Below are 18780 nucleotides of genomic sequence, written 5' to 3'. Positions count from 1 at the left end.
ACTTGCAATGTTATTTACTATACTTTAAAAGAGCAAAAAACAGGTACTTTCAACCACACATCCCCCCTGCAATTCTGTTGTTATCACGATCACCGATATCCTCCAGCTGGTTATGCTTGCTGCCTAGCTCTTAGTTGGCTAATACATCATATCAGTGTTTCTACTGGCTGTCTGAAAGGCACTAAAAAAAAGTATATCTGTGAAGGTTCTCAGTCATCCAGGTCATCGTAGTCAAAGGAGCTTGCAAAGAAAAGTGTCTGGACTTCTTTAAGTTACTTGAAGACCTTGGCTCAGGCGATTAGAGGATCACCAGGGGGTCCTTTTGTCCCTCTGTGGGGGGATACTCCCACTAGGTTTATATCTGGGACTCTCCACCATTTGACCTTAGAACTGAAGAAGCTTCTCGGATGAGAGGTGAAACGTCTTCAAGTAACTTAAAGAAGTCCAGACGCTTTTCTTTGCAAGCTCCTTTGACTAAAAAAAGTATAGTTCATAAGGAAACCACCCCAGTGGACAGCTGCCTTCAACAAGTCCCTTTGACTGAATGGTCTTTAAGTAACTACTGTCCGCAAATAGTATATACTGGACAAGCTCTGACCTATTAGCACAATTTAGAACAGTAACTAAAATTTTACAGTTTATAACTTAAAAAACTTCCAACATGCCAAAGTAATGTGCGATTCATGTCTTTGCAAACATCTACTTTCAGAGCGAGAAGCGGTTAATCAATTTGACTAAATTCAACAAAATCCAGCTTCTAGTATCTTCTAAAGCTCGCTGATTAGCATATTATATCTCATTTGTTTAATCTGTGGTTTTGTTTATTCAGTTTACCTTCAGGCAACGCCTGGCTCTCTGATTTAGATTCTTCATGCTAAAAGCCTGGAAGCTGTCTACAACCAAAGGAATTGCATTGTGAGCTGGTATTAATGACTGAAATTAAGTTTCTTTCAGCTTGCCCCTTCCACCAAAAGGTTAGCAGTCAGTTTGACAGGACTGATGATCCACAATACAATTATAATGCGTAACAGCAGACCAACAATAACCTTTCATTATCATTTGTATCCATGACTTTATCATCTTTGCTCCAAAACCTCATTAACATACATTTTGATATATTTTTCATCGATTTATTTATGTTTATTTTACTAGTCCAGGTCAATATCTGTAACCCATTGATAAAATTCACTGAATCAATTTGCACCATGTCGTATGAAACAGTAATCCAATTTGTTATGAACAGTGGACTTTTCATTGTTGCGTCCTCATTCATGAAATTACTTTATAATTAAAAATTACTTATAATAACAGAAGAACAAATAAGCTTTGTGACCCTCTTGAAACATCAGTGACTTTTCATAAATTAAAATCAAAAAGGCCTATACATACAATGCACATTAAAGCTCTGTCACACAAAGAAGAATCCATACATGATCCAGAAATGGCACAGTTGTTCTGGGCCAAAACTCATGAAAAGACACTTAGGAAATGTGGAATTCTGAAATTATTTTTGGAAAACATGGATCCTGTGTCCTCCAGACTAAAGTAGAGGGGGAACATCTGGATTGGTATCATTGCTTAGTTTAAAAGCCTGCATTTCTGATGGTGTGTGAGTGCATTAGTACCTATAGAGGTGGCAGCTTACACATCTGAAAGGCATCATCAGTGCTCAAAAAGAACGGTGACGAAATGGCCTGCCTGCACTCTAAACCTTCCACCAACTGAAAACATTTGGAGCAGCATGAAATGATACATTTGAGAAGACGACCCAGGACTGTTGAGGAGCTAGAAATCTATATCAGCCAAGAATGGGGCAGCATTGCTTTAAAAAAGTCCCGAAACTGGTCTCCTTAGTTCCCAGCCATTTACAGGCTGTTTGTAAAGCAGAGGTAGATACAATTTTTCTATGTTCTACTGTGAAAAATACGGATAGAGCAATACCAAGTAATAGCAAGAAGAAGAAGGAAGAAGGAACAAGAGTAGCTCGAGAAATACCAACCGCAAAAGCGCAAAGATGCTGCACAGGAGCCCTCAAGCTCCCAGGGCTCGAGCTTGAAGGACAAACAAAGACTGTGTGTGTGTGTGTGTGTGAGACAGACTGTGCTTTGATCACTGAAAACAGTGTCATCCAGATATCTTTGTCAGAACAGCAAACACACAGAAGCTGAAAAGGAAGCATTACAGAAACATACTAGTGCTTTCAGTTCGATTCAAACTGTGGCTCGAGACCGTGGTTGTCATGGAAATCACAGCAGGCAACCCTTTTGCATGTCTATCTGAGTAATATGTGCATATGACACAGGAGGGCTGGGTATATACTAGTATGTATTATAGATGTGGCATTTTTCTATGAATATGTAGTCTGTGGGATGCTTTTAAGAAGGAGCTGCGCTGATTAGTTAAGGAACCAGGGAGGAGAGGGGGAACATTACCAACTTTTTTCCTTCCTTTTTCCTCCCCTGTCACCTTTGTCAGAATCTGACTTTTTTTTTTATTTCTTCTAAGCGAACACCACTTCTCCCCTTTTCCTACACTTTTTCTCCCTTTCGGGCTGTAAGCCAGCATGATAAGGTCAGAGTGGGGCACAACAAAGTCTCCGGCGTGGCCTTGGGGCAGCTTCCTGCTGTCAGTGCCAGCTCTGCTTACGGGTGGTACCGGCCTAGCCAACATGATTAATGTGCAACTGCTTCCAGTCGAGCAGCTGACACAATGAAAAGTTGCTACAATTATTAAGGCAAAATGTAATAAATAAAAGAGTGAGTGCGCGTTGTTGTGCATGCGTTTGGACGAGAGTGTCAGTACAGATGTGAAAACACAAAAAGCATTTTCAACAGTCAAAAATCTTGAATAATCAAAGTTAAAACAGACATTTGGCTACAAGAACCCCACTCTCACACTTAAAGGCCTTTTGGTTGCCTTAGGGAGAGATGAGAGAAAGTGGCACTTCATCTGAAATGAGTCTGGTTCTTACAACGTGACTTCTTTTACAAGATTAATTAACAGATCCCTTGCATGTATGCTCTGTTAAGTGTGCACACGTGTGTCTGCCTGTGTGTGTGTGTATATTTCATCAGAACCTGCCAAATGTTAGGAGTTCACCTAATTAGTTAAAGAGTCCGGGCCCACACACCTGTCTACCTGCGCTGACAATGGCCCAAGGCTGCCTGCATACATTTACACACTAAATATCCAGCTTGGGCCATTAATTAGTCAGTCAAATAACTTAGTGACTAGCAAGTCAGCTGTCTGCTATACCAGGGAGGGAGGAGGGGAGAGCCACAGCCACACACATACATACATACATATGTTACATACTACTGCAAATATGCAAATGACACATACGGATTAGTAATACTCACATATATTTATGCAGTTATTTCAAATCTAAACATTTATCCCTTAGTATGATTTTTAACACCTGGTTGTAGGAGCTTGTGCAAAACCCACTGTGGGTTACAAGCTTCAGACTCATAGTTTTTATCTCTAATTACATCTAAGAACTTGTTTCCACACATTCAAAGTTAAGTAGATTCCACTGACATGTGTTCATGTTGTCAAGAAACTGAGGCACTTTTCTTACACTGACATCTTTTAGAATGCAGCTACTTTATTTTACACTAAATGTGACATCCTGGTTTCTTTTTTTTTTTTTAAAAAAAGAGAGAAAACAAAGTTGTGTCAAATGTAATTAAAAATATAATTTAATGATTTGCAAAATGCAAAATGTTGTCTAGCAGAGCATTGCTGAAATGAGCAAGACAGTTTTCTGGACGACAGTGTATTGCTCCAAAACTTGGATATGAAGCTGTGCAAGTTATCCATGCCATGTGCCTACTGAAAACGACTCCCTGTGGTCTTTAGGTTGGAGGCTGTAGATTTTTCCAACTGTCTGAGTCCATCATAAACGAGAATAATCCCAGAGAGGTTATATTCAAGTTTTTTTGTATGATCACAACCATTTAATACTATTTTTTGATGGTGCTATTAAAATTAACACATTCGTTTTTGTATGTCTTCACACTAATGATTCTCTTCTCTTTCCATTTTCCTTTTTATCTTCTCTGCTTCTATTTTCTTTTGTACAAGCATGGACAACAGGAAATTCAGACCTCTCTACCCATCTGTAGATAGTTTTCCATGTGCTTCTGTAGAGCACTTTGTTTGTCAAGTAAAGTATATTTCTCACTTTGTTAGCATGAGGGTTAAATCTTCATAACTTCAAACACGTGTGAGAGCATCAGTAACATTACCTCTCTGTCCCTGAGAACAGCCTGAGTCCTGTAAAGCAGCAGAAGACGAACGTCACTGTCTCCGAGGCTGAAGTTACTCTCCAGAATTTGCAGCACGTCGATGCGAGGCCGAACGGGAAGAGATGCGTCACCGCAGAATGGACGCAGCCAAGCCAGGAGGTCATCTGAAGTGACGGTACTGTCACTGCAGAAGGATTTGAGAGGGAGGTTGACAGCAGGCAAAGTGAGGTACAGATAAAGAGACAGAGATTGAGAGACAAGGTGTAGAGTTCACACTAAGATGTCTAAATGTTACCAAGTAGTTTTTTTGTTTCATTCAAGAAACAAGAAATTGCCTGTTAGACAGATTGCACAAAGATTTGAGGACGTTAAACTGAGCTGTAGGAAACTGAGTATGTTATTCTGTTGGGTTTTTTTACAAACTAAATGATTCAACTATAGCTACAGTCATGTTGTGTCAAAGTTGTCAAATTTACATAAATCTTCGATCGCTAGCAATGTGACTCTGAAGTGCTGTATCTGTGTAAGTTTTCTCCCCAACAAACACAACAATGTCGACGAAACGTTTTGCACCGTCAAAGACACCTGTGGTAGCACCCAAAAGGCAGAGGACGATGCTAACCGTCGCACAAAAAGTTGGACTTCTGGACATGCTAAAGGAAGGTAGAAGTTACCGTATTTTTCGGACCATAAGGCACGCCGCATTATGAAGCACATTAAGCGAAACAAAACAGTCAGATACGTCAAACTTTACTCAACTCATTCTTCTTGCTTCCCCTACTTCCGTACCGTTGATTCATTAACCTCCTAAGACCCAAACTCTTCCACGACATGCATTTTTAATTTCTCCTTGATATTTGGGGATGTTGAGGCCCAATTAATGTAAAAACAAAGAATTACCAGATTTTCTTTAACCTTTTTTTTTTTTTTAAAGAAAAATAAGAGCCACATATGAGGATATTTGTTTCAAATTTTGATAGAACAGTAGCAGTATAATGTCCTCGTAAGTAGAAATCAGGCCCATGTTGAGCAAAATTGAGTATTTTGGTCTAAATAACCCAAAATGTGATGTCCACATATGTGGACGCCAAGTCCTAGGAGGTTAATGTTGAATTCTCTCGCAGCTGCTCTATTCCCATGTTACCACCCTGAAAACAGGGTTTGATCTTTGGTTTCATTCTATAATACCGACTTATTTTTCTACGAAGGTTTGAACTTTGAGGGTCTTTAAACAAGAGAGAAAAGTGTGAAAATGTTCATACTTGTCTGAGAAAAATGTATAAAGTGTGTAGTGAGGGGTTTTACAGCCTTAAAACATCTATAATAATTGTAAAAAAATAAAGTTGACTACTTTGCGGATTTCACCTATCACATGTAATGAAATGTGCTATATAAATAAAATTACCATTACTACTGAGATGACTTAACAGTAAAATGGGAAATTTTAACAATATATCTCAATTCTTCCACTTTATATGACGTAAACGCTTGTGTAGTAATAAGGACATTTTCAAAACAATTAAGGACTTTATCATTAATTATGAAAAACAGCAAATGTCTGTGAATTTAAAGGTTCCTCCAATGGTGTAGTGGTTAACACTTTTGCTTGGCAAGCGGAGGTTTCCAGCCGGAAATTCACTTTGGGTTTGGGTCAGGAAGGGAATCTGGGAAAAAAGAGTTTGCTATAGTGGGTAGCTCCATATGTTTATCTTTGGTTATTACATTGAATAGAATACCAACAATAAAAACAAATAGTTTAGGTTATCTGTTACGAACTCTAGCATGTAACAGGCTATATGTTATGTCTTTGTCAGTAAGAAGAAGTTAAAGATCTACTATTTATGCCATTCTTCTTTGAAATTTCACATTTTCCAAAGTAATGCAGTGGGCATGACTGCACTATGATGCAGTCATTTAAAGTTCTTTTGTCACAGATCCATTGTTTTCATGTGCCTTGTTTGTCTTTTGGTCATGAAAAAGCTGACCAGGGTACAATAGATGCTGCCAAAATGTTTTCATCGTCAAAAAGAGCTACAAGACAGGCTGCCAGGTGCCTTTTGTCAATTTATCTTCATTTATTTATCAGACATTTAACTGATATTTAACACTCAGCAGGTGTTAATTTCAGCCCTTGAATAGAACTGAAAAGATGCAGAGTGCAAAGAGAGGGTGACAAAAGCTGAAGAAAATCTTTAAGGCTTAGTTGATTTACATAAAACTCAAAATACAAGCGATTAAGTGCTCTGACATTGGCTGTGTGAGGACAGTTTAGTTTAGGGACTACAAAGGAAATCAGAGAATGGGTCACTGTAAGTATGTTGTATGAGATGATGTAACCTACCCACTCTGCACACTGTTGTGCACAGCAGTCACCATGGCCTCCAGGACCCTGAGGGGTTGTGGGTAATTTGTCAGGGCGCATGGGTCTCCACTGAAAAACAAACCACATCACCACGATCATCTTACATAATCAGCTAATTAAGATAAGATTTTCAAATTAGCACAATGTCAAGGGACAGCAACTTAAAAAAAAAAAATCAAAGGCTTCCTTCTCAGGGACGGTGTTAGTTAAAAATGTGTCTGGCGGCAATTAATTGTTTGAAGGTAGTGAACCTTTGTTAAATTAACCATCATAAAATTATTTCAAGTCTTACAGACAAGATGAAACAGAAAAAACCCCATTAATAGCCATCTCCAATGTGACAAGCTCATCGAGCCCGGTGGAAATTTACAAGAACGCGTTAATTTTAATAATTTAAAGATGATAAAAAGAGGCGTAATGAGATGAGGTTTAAATCCACATAATAGTAGGTAAGCTTAAGAAGGTACATCATTAGTGCATTTGTAGAGTGGCTCTGGGTGCTGCTGTATATGTGTGTGTGCACCATATGTTCACAGGCCATTTTTCACAACGAAAGAAAGAAACAAAGGGGGAGGGAAAAAAGGTGATTTCCCCCGACTCACTTCCACTTTTCTGCTGGAATTGTATCCATACACATACACAAACGAACGTATGCCCCGGCCAATACATATAACTGCCTACGCACACACACACACACGCTTTATACGCACACAACATACAGATGATCTGGGCAAGAAGTGGAAAGATGACGCAGCATTTTCTTTATTGGATTTCACTACTTACATTTTGAATTTAAACACACACAAACAAAGCAGTTATGACAGATACAAAAGACGGCTATTAGTGTGAGGCTCAGGTATGCCTGCTGTACCAGACTCAAGGCTTTGAGAGAGCCAAAAACAAGACCGCCTCATTCATAACTGCCAAACACAATGCTTCAAGAAAGCCCCGAAACTACGGACACGCACGCTCGCAGCCACACGCAGTCGACGCATAAAGGGATATTCATAATGTAAGAACACGGAGTGACGTGTTCAAGGCAAAGAAAACCCCCAGAGAATAAATAGGGCTCTCTCTGTGTGCAGTCTTGCACCTGACACACACACCCAGACTCTGTGTGTGTGTGTGTGTGTGTGTGTGTGTGTGTATGGGAGCAGAGTGAGATCTGGAGGGGAACAGCTGTATCAGGCTGCATTAATTATAAAAAAGATAATGAATCAGAGAAAAGGGAAGAACATGTGCACGCAATAAAGTGTGTATGCGTGTGTGTTCATTAGGGATAATGACCTCCAAGTCTATACAAATACAAATATGTGTGTGAGTGCCTGTGGATGTGTGTGTGTCTGCAGATTCAGGTGCCATTTATCTGAAGCATGCACCATTGAGCAGCTATAAAAAAAAGCTGGAAATGAGGCAGGATTATAATCACAGCGGGTGATACTCATTTATCAAGCCAATCAGATGGCCTGATGATATCTGGTTTTGTCAGTTAAACCCTGCTCGCTGGTCTGCCTGTCTGAGCAAAAAGGAAAATCATTAAAAAAAAATCATCTTCCAGTATGTTAAATCAAAACAACTCTCTATAATGGGTTTTAGCTCACTTCTTCTCAAGAAACTAAGTAACAAACATATACATGTATTCGTTGGATGTTATACAATGTTATACAAAGTGTTTACCGCGGCCCTTACATCTAGCACATCTGCAGACACATCTTGGTGAATCATCTCTGCCTTCCTTTTGAATTCTGGGAGCAGGAAAACACCAATAAAAGACGGTGAGCCCAACTCCCACAGGCAGCTACTGCAGATTCAGTTCAACACTTCAGGCATTTGTTTTGACAGTGTTCTTCCCACCAACATGCTCAGCCCAAAGTGGACAGATATATATACAGCATATTTTCAGATAACAACCAACAAAGATCAGGTCGTAGGTGGTGTCAGCAGGTGGCGCACAGTATGTTTAAAAGCCTGCTTTTGAGCTGAATGTAGACACTTCGCTTTATAAAAATACATAAATTTTTCTATACAATCTGCACTGACAGATAATGAAAGGGCTACGTGTAGATGATAATGTTGTTTGGCAAGGCGCAACAGCGAATGTGAAAAAAAGATTAAATTAGCACAAAAGGGAGCCACACGTAGCAACCTGACATCTTAAATTTTCCTCCTTCCTTTATTGTGCTTGTCACAGCTGGTGGTATGTTTGATAGCACACAGCACACAAGACTACTGTACAACTGTAATTTTTCAACACTGTCCTAATATTAACAATTTTCTGAACAACTTGGGACTAACAGGGGGTCTAGCATTGTGCAACACAATCTATGATTTACAACCACAAAAATAATCACTAGCTTCAGACATCAGGCGGAGAATTTTTTTGACTTGAATTGAAGCTTGAGATTTATATATTGTTTATTTATTTGTTTATTTTTGCTATTTTAGCTAGGCTGTGGTAAAGAATTTGATTGCAGTAAGAGGTGTGTAGCGGTTTGATCTCTTTGTACAGGTTTCTGTATGAGATCCTTTTGGCTCTCGGAGGAGGCGGACGCACTTTTTCGCCTCTCCCTTATCTTCCCTGCTTAGTTCTACTCTCTCACAGTCTGTTTCTAAAACCTAAAGAGAATTATGGATTTGATCAACTGGTCTCTGAATGCTATTGACACCCTTTTCTCAAAAAATAAATAAATAAGTAAATAATAAAAAAAAATATATATATATCTATCTATATCTATATATATATATATATATATAGATATAGATATATATATATACACACACACACACATATATATAGACATATATATACATATACACACATATATACATACATATACACACACACACACACACATATATATTTATATATAGTGGAGAAATGGTCACAATTGGCAGCCAATGCAGCCAACTGTGGATGCTGGTGCTTCTAAACCCCTGCCTTTGAAGGTCTTAGCACTCTCTGCATTTATAAAGAGACTACAGAATGAGCTCCCTTACAGCATGGTGAAAGTGAAATGGCAGAGTGCAGTCCAGAGCATTCAGCTGAAGGCAACTTTTCAGGTTTTTTATGCGTGTGTGTTTTTTCTATTGAAAAAGAGCTTTAGCTAAAAATGTTTTAAGAGGAGGACCAGAGTTACCAACGTATGGATGTCTTGAGATGGAGAACTCTGAAAGCTGTGGTTTTGTATTTTTTTTTTATGAATCCCAGATTACAAGTTTTCCCCTGCTTTCAGCTTTAAACTAAGCTGCTCACCTCATGATTACAGCTTCATGGCTCATCCACCTTTTGGCAAAAAAGTGAGTAGCGCTTTATATTACAGTTCTGTAAAAACAGTAATATTTATGTGTTAATAGAGTTAATAATTAAGATTATTACATTGTTGCACTAGTCATTTTGCCTCATTGGTCCTTTTAAATGTCTACATTACTACCATTTGTGGTCTCTTATTACATTAGTAATAACAAGCTGCTACTTGGTTGTTAATTTGGTAATTGCATATTGCATTTACTTAGTTAATGCCTCTTTATTAACAAACTGCTTATCAAACATTAATCCATTATTAACATGTTATTACCAAGCCATTACAGAAAGTGCTACCAGAAAGAAAAAGCTGTATTTCTCAAAATTATGCATATTTCAAGATTCAAGATTCTCTGTCATTGTGCATGTAGGGGCATTGTTGGGAAGTTACTAAAAGCAGATTAACTAACATTTGGCAGTGCATATCTTTGCAAACTATCTCAGTATGTACATGGGTATTGACAGCACTTGAAACCTCAGAGTTTTTTTGCATATACTGTAGAACATCAAGAACCTTGACATCGAAAATAAAATACCTGAGTGCAGCGACTACTCTCTCCACAGCATCGTGAAGGACACTTTTGAGAGACAGGTCTAAGGATCCAACAGTGACGCGCAGAAGCTCTCCAATCTGCTCCAGGGGCTGTCCATCAGTTGCCATAGTGACTGCTAACTCGCAGACTTTTGACCTCTCAGAACGGGACAAATCGTAAAGTTGACTGTAGGCCCGCAGCTGCTCCTAGAACAGGAACAAAACATGGAAAAAAGTAGCGAAACACGATGTTAAAAATAATGATTAAAGACTGAGGTAGTAGACTTAATCTCAATGTACAAGATCACAGTCTTTTTAGGGGCCATAAAATATTAAGACATTAAAGACAAACTAATATTAATGAGATGACAGAAAGAGTTCTTAAGGGGAAAAAAGGCACTGTGAAAAAAGTGCACAAAATTGTCAGAGATCAAGGAAGTACATGTCGTAGGAAGTACAAAATGTATTTAGTTAGGTTCTCAATCATAACCTCTTTTGAAAAACAGAATGTAATAATTTGCAAATTTAAAGCTGGGTAAAAACAAAATATGAAATGTTAAAGCTAAGGAATGTGTTCTTCTTAAGATAAACACTCAGGTCTAAAATGTTAGGATAGGGCCAAAATATTACTAGAAAACTTGCCACCAACGCATCTCACAACTGGAACCCTGGCAGTAAAATGATTAATGATTTAAATAAAAATAAACAAAATCAGACAGGCCATTTCTTTCAGAAGTAAAGATGAGATGACTTTCACCACTTTATCAGAGGAACACATCATGCCATGATCTAAAGAGACAACTGAGAAACAAAATACTGACATCAATATCCACAAACGGAGAAAACTTGGAACAGTAGTGAATCTTCCCAGGAGTGGCCCGCCTACCAAAATTACTCAGAGTGCATTGATGACCCATCCAGGAGGTCACAAAAGAACCCAGAACAACATCTCCAACAGAACAACTGCAGCCCTAACTTACATTAGTTAAGGTCAGAGTTCATGACTCTTCAATAAGAAAGAGACTGGCCAAAAACGCATCCATGGGAGAATTTCAAGACGAAAACTACTGCTGACCGAAAAGAACAGAAAGGCTCGTCTCACAATTACCAAAGAAAAACACATCTATATGAAAATATTCTGTGGACTGATGAGACAACTTTTGGGAGGTTTGAGTCCCGTTACATCTAAAAGTAATACAGCATTTTATTAAAAAAAAAAACACCCACCAGTCCAACATGGTGGCGATAGTGTTGCCAAGGGTGGCACCACCACTTATTAGGTTTAGGAGTCAATTATTTTTTTCCACATACAGTAGGCCAAAGTAGGTTTGGATAACCGTTTTCCTTAATAAATGAAAATTTTAAAACAGCATTTTGCATTTAATCAGATATCTGTGTCTAATATTAAAGCTTAAGTGTGACAAATATGCAAAAAACTAAGACATCAGAAAGAGGGCAAATGCTTTTCCTGGCACTGTATATTACCATTTACTCTTCTGTGTCACATGCAGACATTTTCAATGTGTGAGTGTCATTATCAGGTTTTTGGCTCTATTAATGCATGGTCACATGCCTCTGGTTATTACATTTTACACCCCTATCTGACTTTTCAGCTAAACGCTACGAGCACAAATGCCAGAGGATAAGGCTGACAAGGTCTTTGGAGTTGCCTGAAGCTGAAGGTTATTTAATTGCTGATACTTTCCTCCTTTCACACATGGTGTCCAATACGGGACTGTACTAGCAGTTAGTAAGTGCACCTAATATAAAAACATGCTTCATGAGTTTCAGCATATTGTTTTTACTACTACTTTAATGACCAAATAAATAACTCCTTCAGAATAAGTTTTGAAAAATAATGCACTTCTAAAGATATCCATATTTTAATTAGTTGTAAGAAAAACATGAACTTAAACACCTTGCTCCAGTCCTCAAAGTATATGCATGAAAGGATTCAGTAATTACTCTATCCCATCTTGATTTGTTTCATTAATCATTGTTGAACCATGGCCACTTTTCACTATTCATTCCATAAACCTTTTTTTTTTTTACATGGCATATAAAGTAAAAGCACTGCATATTGTTTTGGAGGGATGATTACTGGTCATCCCAGTTCAATATTTACACTAATTAATGAGTAAAAAACTTCAATTAAAATGTGTTCCTCATGTGTCCAATTTCAAACAACATTGTAAATACTTTCAGGGTCAGTGACATACAACAAGCCAAGCACTAGAAAAAATTAAGACAGGTCCAGAGAGCAAGAAGGAAACTTCAGCCCAGGCAGCTGCAGAAGTCATAAATGCAGTTCAATTTCATGCATAAAAGATGGATTTGGTGAGCGTTTGCTGCAATGCTGTCATGTTCCCCAGGGAACCTTCCAACATTCAGTCTAATCACAAACCCTTCAGTGCCTGTTACAGCTGCAGTAGAATTGAGCTCAAGCCATTGAAAGACCCTCCTCCTAAACTAAGGTCGCTTTTTGATACAAACTCTCAGCAGGAAGCTACATCCAGACAGTTCAGTCGCAGTATCAGGAAATGTAATGTCTGTGCTTTCTGTGTCTCGTGTGTCTTTTCCAAATCCACCATTAAAATACCACTTGGAAATCGTCCAAATCCATAAGCTATTTTAACAGTGAAGGTGTTTGGCACATGTTCAAACAGATTCAACAAGGTGCTGGAAACACTCCTCAGAGATTCTGGTTCACATCGACATGACAGCATCACATATTTTCTGCAGATATGTCAGCTGCACATCAATAATGTGAGTCTCCCATTCTATCATGCCCCAAAGGATTGAAATATGGTGTGAACTGCAATCTGGTGTGCATCTGAAATGAACTTATTGTCATGTTCAAGAAACCAGTTTGACATGATATGGGCTTCTGTGACATGGTGAGTTATCCTACTGGAAGGAGCCATTAGAAAATGGGCTCATTATGGTCACAAAGGGTTGAACATGAGTCAGCTAATCAGGCTCATTGTGGTGTATAAACGACATTCATATTGTTTACATTAAATTGGACTTCTACTATCCCAATGTTGCTACCTGACAACGTGAGCTTGTGTGAACTGTTGCCCATCTTTAACCGATGACTGTGGGTTCAACGTGTTGTGCATTCAGAGATGCTCTGCATACCTTTGTTCTAACTATCCCTATCAGCTCAAAGCAGTCTGGCAATTCTCCTGTGACCTCTGACATCAACAGTGCATTTTCACCCAAAGAACTGCCGCTCACTGGATTTTCTCTTTTTTGGATCATTCTCTGTAAACCCTGGAAATGGTTTTGCAGAATAACCCTAATAGATCAGACGTTTTTGAAATAGACTAGACTGTCTGCCACCAATAATTTTTGCCATGTGGAAAGTCACTTAGATTACCATTCTTCCTCATTCTGATTTTCAGTTTGAACCTCAGCAGGTCGTCTTGACCCTGTCTTCATACCTAAATGCCCTTAGGTATTGCTCTGTGATTAGCATATTTGCCCTAATGTGCAGTTGAACAGGTGTACCGAACTAATGTGCTGGTAAGTATTCAGGTTACTCAAATACATACATTCCTTATGTTGACATCATATTTATGCTAGGAATATCAAATATGCATGATATTTTCTCTGTATATTAAATTTCAAAGCATAATATCATATAAAGCCTGAAGAGTGTCTTGTTGTGTAACATCTCTTTTGTGGATATCCTTTTAGTTTCACGGATGTGTTCTGCAGCACTCAGAGCCAAGAGCCAGACCACGAATGCCTGTCAGAAAAAATTAGCACTTTAAGTAAAGCGCCAGTTAGAGGAAATGGACATGATGATGACATGATGAGTGTCATGAAACTAAGCTCTCAATTCATTGCTCTCTGTTCCAATCCTTAGCTATGATCACAAGAGAGTTTAAGGACAAAGAAAGTAGCGGGTATGAGGCTCCTCCAAAGAGTAGCAGCTAGGGGGGAAAAGGGCATGTAATAGGGATTTCCATTTCACCTGGAGGAAATGGGGGACGCTGGTAGGATAATGGAGATCTTAGCCACTCTGTGTATCATTGTGCAGCCTCAGTGTGTGGATGAAAAAAAGGCTATTGTTAATTTTGTTAATATTATATACTACCCAATTTCCTTCTGGGTCAACCTTCAGGATCAATAAAGTTTTATTGAATTGAATTGAATTGAAGTGTAATTATCAAGGACATGGTTTTCATAGCCCACAGTATGTGATTCACCACATCAAAAGGAATATGGAACATAGAAAGGAATAGCCCTGCTGCTGCAGAGACAAATCACACGATCTGTTGTTATTATTTTCTTTGCTGTTTTTCTCACAATTGCTTGAGTTAATAGTTTAAAAATCACTATTTACAATATCAAGAACATGCCATTTGATGTCCTTATTGTAGGTCAAGGCCTCTGTGTTAGATTCTTTGTGTTAGAAAGGTTTAACAATATTTCTAGCAGCTGGTCACGTACACTTGATAAACGACCACAGTATAGCCAAACAGAGCCTACAGAGCTTCTTGAATCTATCTCTCCCTACCTATCTGCCTTTTTCTGGTTCTTATATCCCTTATTTTAATCCATCTCCAAGGATACAATCACATCCTCCACCAAAAAAAGGAAAGTTATATTATAGAGGATGCAGTGTTTGTGTGTGTGCTTGTGTATGTGTGTGTGTGCCCATGTATGCATCAGTGACTCTGCCCTAAAGCTCTGCCTGGTAATTCTTGTGTCTTCCACTCTATTATGGAGGGTATGTGCTTTTAAACACAGTTAAAACTGGGACAAAATATTATTAACTTGCACAGTGTGGGGGTCAGAAATCACCAGTTTTCAATGATATCTTGTCGCATAGCAACACTTAGCTCGCCAAGTTATAATGTCCCCTCTCTCTAGCCCCACATTCAGACTGTGTATACACACACAGGCAGCCACAGTGAGGTGACAGTGGGGTAAGTCAGTGTGACTTTGCTTAATGAGATACAGCATGGTGCTTGTACCGTATATACGTCCATACGGCGGGGCTCATTTGAAACAGCAGACCACAGATTTACATTAATATACCCTTGACTGGCCCCTCTGAGGCTGGGAAGAGCTTAGCCGAGCAGAACCACCCCCGAAATATACAACACGCATACCCACACATAGACACAAGCGTTACAAGTACTGTATATGCAGGCACCATTTGTATGTCCAGCCAAAGGTGACCTTATGAACTGGCAAAGAAGTAAGAAGTGAGAGTCAAATGTCTTCTTCACTTCAGGGCCTATTAAACTTACCGTTCCATAGGCAATTGCATTTGTGTGGGGATTGCATTTCTTCACTGATTTTGCTTCCAAGGAGCCAGACATACACCGAGCTCAAGGGATGAAACGCTGTTGTGTCTACTAATAACAGACAGCTTAAAAAAACTCATTTAAAACTTATTTTTAGACACTTTGTTACTAGCAGCCTGTTGCAGAAACATAATTCGTTCTCATTTCTTTAGCTGAGTCTATGAAAAATGCCAAAGATAACAAAGTTTGACAGGCATAAAATAGGCTTTTTGTTCAAATAAATTACAAGAAAGCTTGTCTGAAAGAGTTCAAGCTGTGTTGAAGAATAAAGGTGGTTGTACCAAATATTGACTTTCAGGCTGTTAGAATGGTACAAACTCTTCTTATATACTGTATTTGCATTAATGGTTGCACATTTCAAGAAATAGCTAAACTCATTCCCCCATTTTACCAAAATATAAAGAGATGAGAGGTGGCTCAAGACTTTTGCACAGCACTATGAATGTAAGGTTTACAATATGAAGACTTCTGAATTGACTGAGTTTATACATGGATGATGCTGATCAGCTGATCAGTTAAAAGCAGAAGTTAGAAGCAACTGAAGAATTTGCTCTTTTAGCAATAATGATTCTTGACAGTACACACAAAAACATAAATAATGATATTAATAATCCATTCACACAAACAAGCTAGCTTTATTTTGGAACCATTTTTGTGTGACTAGCCACATGCCTCATTTCTTTGAAAAGTAGATCAGCTCATGCGTTTTTGATTTTTGCATCATTTTTTATGCAAATTCTTTGTGTTTCTTTGTGTTTCCCATGAAAACAAACTGGGTTTGGCTGGATAATAGTTGTAATTATTTACCACTTAAGTTTGTGGATTAGAATGATTGCACGATACATTGTACTAAAGAATAATTCTGTCCCCAAATTAATTAACCAGCTGGCAAATATCGCTCTTAAACTTTGTGTGTTCTTTCAATGGATCATTAAAAGCACATTTACACAAAGAGCAAATCTCACTCTCCGAAAAAGAATAAAATGGCTCAAGTGTTTGGCAGATGGGGCTTACCTCCTGGCTGTCTTTGAGTGACAGAATGAAGGGATGACTCAGAGTGTCCAGGTGGGCCTGAGATTGCTGCAGGTGTGCTAGAGCCTCATCAAAAGTCATTCCTGCAGGGTCCGTCCCTTCCTGCTCCCTACTGTCATCACCTCCTCTCTTCCTGTTCTTCTCACCCAGCTGGCGCAGGGCTTTGGTGGCTCGCTTTATCACCTCCAACCTCGCTTGGATGCTCAACTGGACATGAAATGGATGGAAGAAAGAGAATGGGAGAGAGGTGGAAGTTGGGGAGGCGTGGAATTGAGCATAGAGAAGCAGAGAGAGAGGTGCTCAAGTTCTATACTCGTAAATTCATTTAAAATGGACCGAGTTAAAGAGAGGTAGGTACAACCTAATCTATCTGCATTTCAATACTATCAGGAACTTGAGTAGCATGTGCATGTGTATAAGGAGTGTGTGTTTGAGTGAGAGGGATCATAGCTGCCAGCCTGGAGTAATTGATTTTATTCAGACTGAGCAGGTTAACCATTCATGGGGAGAAGAGTGGGCCTCGGGCTACAGGAGGTTTTTATGCTTGCACAGAAACGCACAAACTTAGACCCCCGACAAGACACACACACATTCACACTTTCAACATGTGCTACGTATACCCCATTTTGAATTTGCAGTAATCTTCACCGAGATCGTCAGAACATTTCTCTGGCAAGTACGCTCATTTAAATTGAGTTTATTTAGTAATAATAATAATAATGGATTGCATTTATATAGCGCTTTTTGGGGCCCTCAAAGTGCTTTTTACAATTCCACTATTCAGTCACTCTCACATTCACACACTGGTGGAGGCAAGCTACAGTTGTAGCCACAGCTGCCCTGGGGCAGACTGACAGAAGCGAGGCTGCCATATCGCGCCATCGGCCCCTCTGGCCATCACCAGCAGGCGGCAGGTGAAGTGTCTTGCCCAAGGACACAACGACCAAGACTGTCCGAGCCGGGGCTCGAACCGGCAACCTTCCGGTTACAAGACGAACTGCCAACTCTTTGAGCCACGATCGCTCTTTGTACTGTTTGTATTTGTACAAATGTGTTATGAAGTGTGTATCCTACTGAATCAAATCCAGGTATTCACAGCCAACATCAGTCAGAGTCTCGGGTAAGGTTAGAAAAGAAGTTAGAAGTTGAGTAAGATGGGATGCATCCACCAAAGAGGTTAGCTGAGATCAATAATCTGTTTCCCTTCAGAAAAAAATGTCCAATGGGAAGTTTTGCATGCATTTCACTCCTTGACCTTGTAGGAAATTAATCAACGATGGCAACGGTGAATCAATTCATCATTGCCACCCAATGGTCAAAAGGTCGAAAACATTCCTAAATGTGAGAAGGGACTCGATTTTCCCTTTGCACATCCGAGGAGGACAGAAGAAAGAGAAGAGAGGGATGGTAATGGCAGAGGGAGTGGACGGTGTCTTCCTGAGAGGTAATCTGCATGTTAAAGAACACAAAGGGAAAACATTGCCTGCTGGGAATTGGAGTTTAATTGGCTCTGAAGTCAAGAGGGATCAATTAGCTCTCTTGGAGTGGTAGGGAAAGAGAAGGGACACAGGACAAAAATAGAAAAAAAAAAAAAGGGAAGGTCTGGAGAAGGGTGTTGGCAGGGTGCCAGGGCGAAGGAAAAAAAAAAAGAACAGCAGGCTACTATTGATAAGGTGCACTGAGGCACTTTAAGTCTACTGCAGGACAATTTTTCACAGTCCTGTAATTATGTGTCTGGCATTCCTTGTGAAATTTTATAATTTCTTTTATAAATCTTGACTGGTATGTGCTTTGAGGCTGCAGAAAGTGGATAGGAACAGAATAATGTATTTGAAATTAGGAGAGGGCTTTTGGCATTCCAGAAATTGGGCCACAGGCATTAGAGAAGACCGGCACGACGATGATGAGTGTAGAGTGAGGAAAATGACAGTTTGATCTAGTGAGTGAAAATCCCCGCAATCTTCCCTTTAACCAAATAC

The 18780-nt window shown here is 39.2% G+C and overlaps 1 protein-coding gene across 1 annotated transcript in view; it reads right to left on the bottom strand.

Annotated features, from left to right (window-relative positions):
- The window catches only part of nbas (NBAS subunit of NRZ tethering complex), a 187215-nt gene that overhangs the window by 44944 nt on the left and 123491 nt on the right, over positions 1-18780 (bottom strand). Inside the window, exons 46-49 of the mRNA XM_084954225.1 lie at positions 16784-17008; positions 10450-10652; positions 6592-6681; positions 4251-4434 (exon numbers count right to left, since the gene is read on the bottom strand). Coding sequence (XP_084810351.1) covers positions 4251-4434; positions 6592-6681; positions 10450-10652; positions 16784-17008 — 702 coding nt within the window. The remainder of the gene's footprint in view (positions 1-4250; positions 4435-6591; positions 6682-10449; positions 10653-16783; positions 17009-18780) is intronic.

This window comes from Perissodus microlepis, chromosome 15 (genome assembly GCF_051167445.1).
Source record: "Perissodus microlepis isolate ML-2025 ecotype Zambia chromosome 15, ASM5116744v1, whole genome shotgun sequence".
NCBI lineage: Eukaryota > Metazoa > Chordata > Actinopteri > Cichliformes > Cichlidae > Perissodus > Perissodus microlepis.
This window is presented reverse-complemented; position numbering and strand designations above follow the sequence as displayed.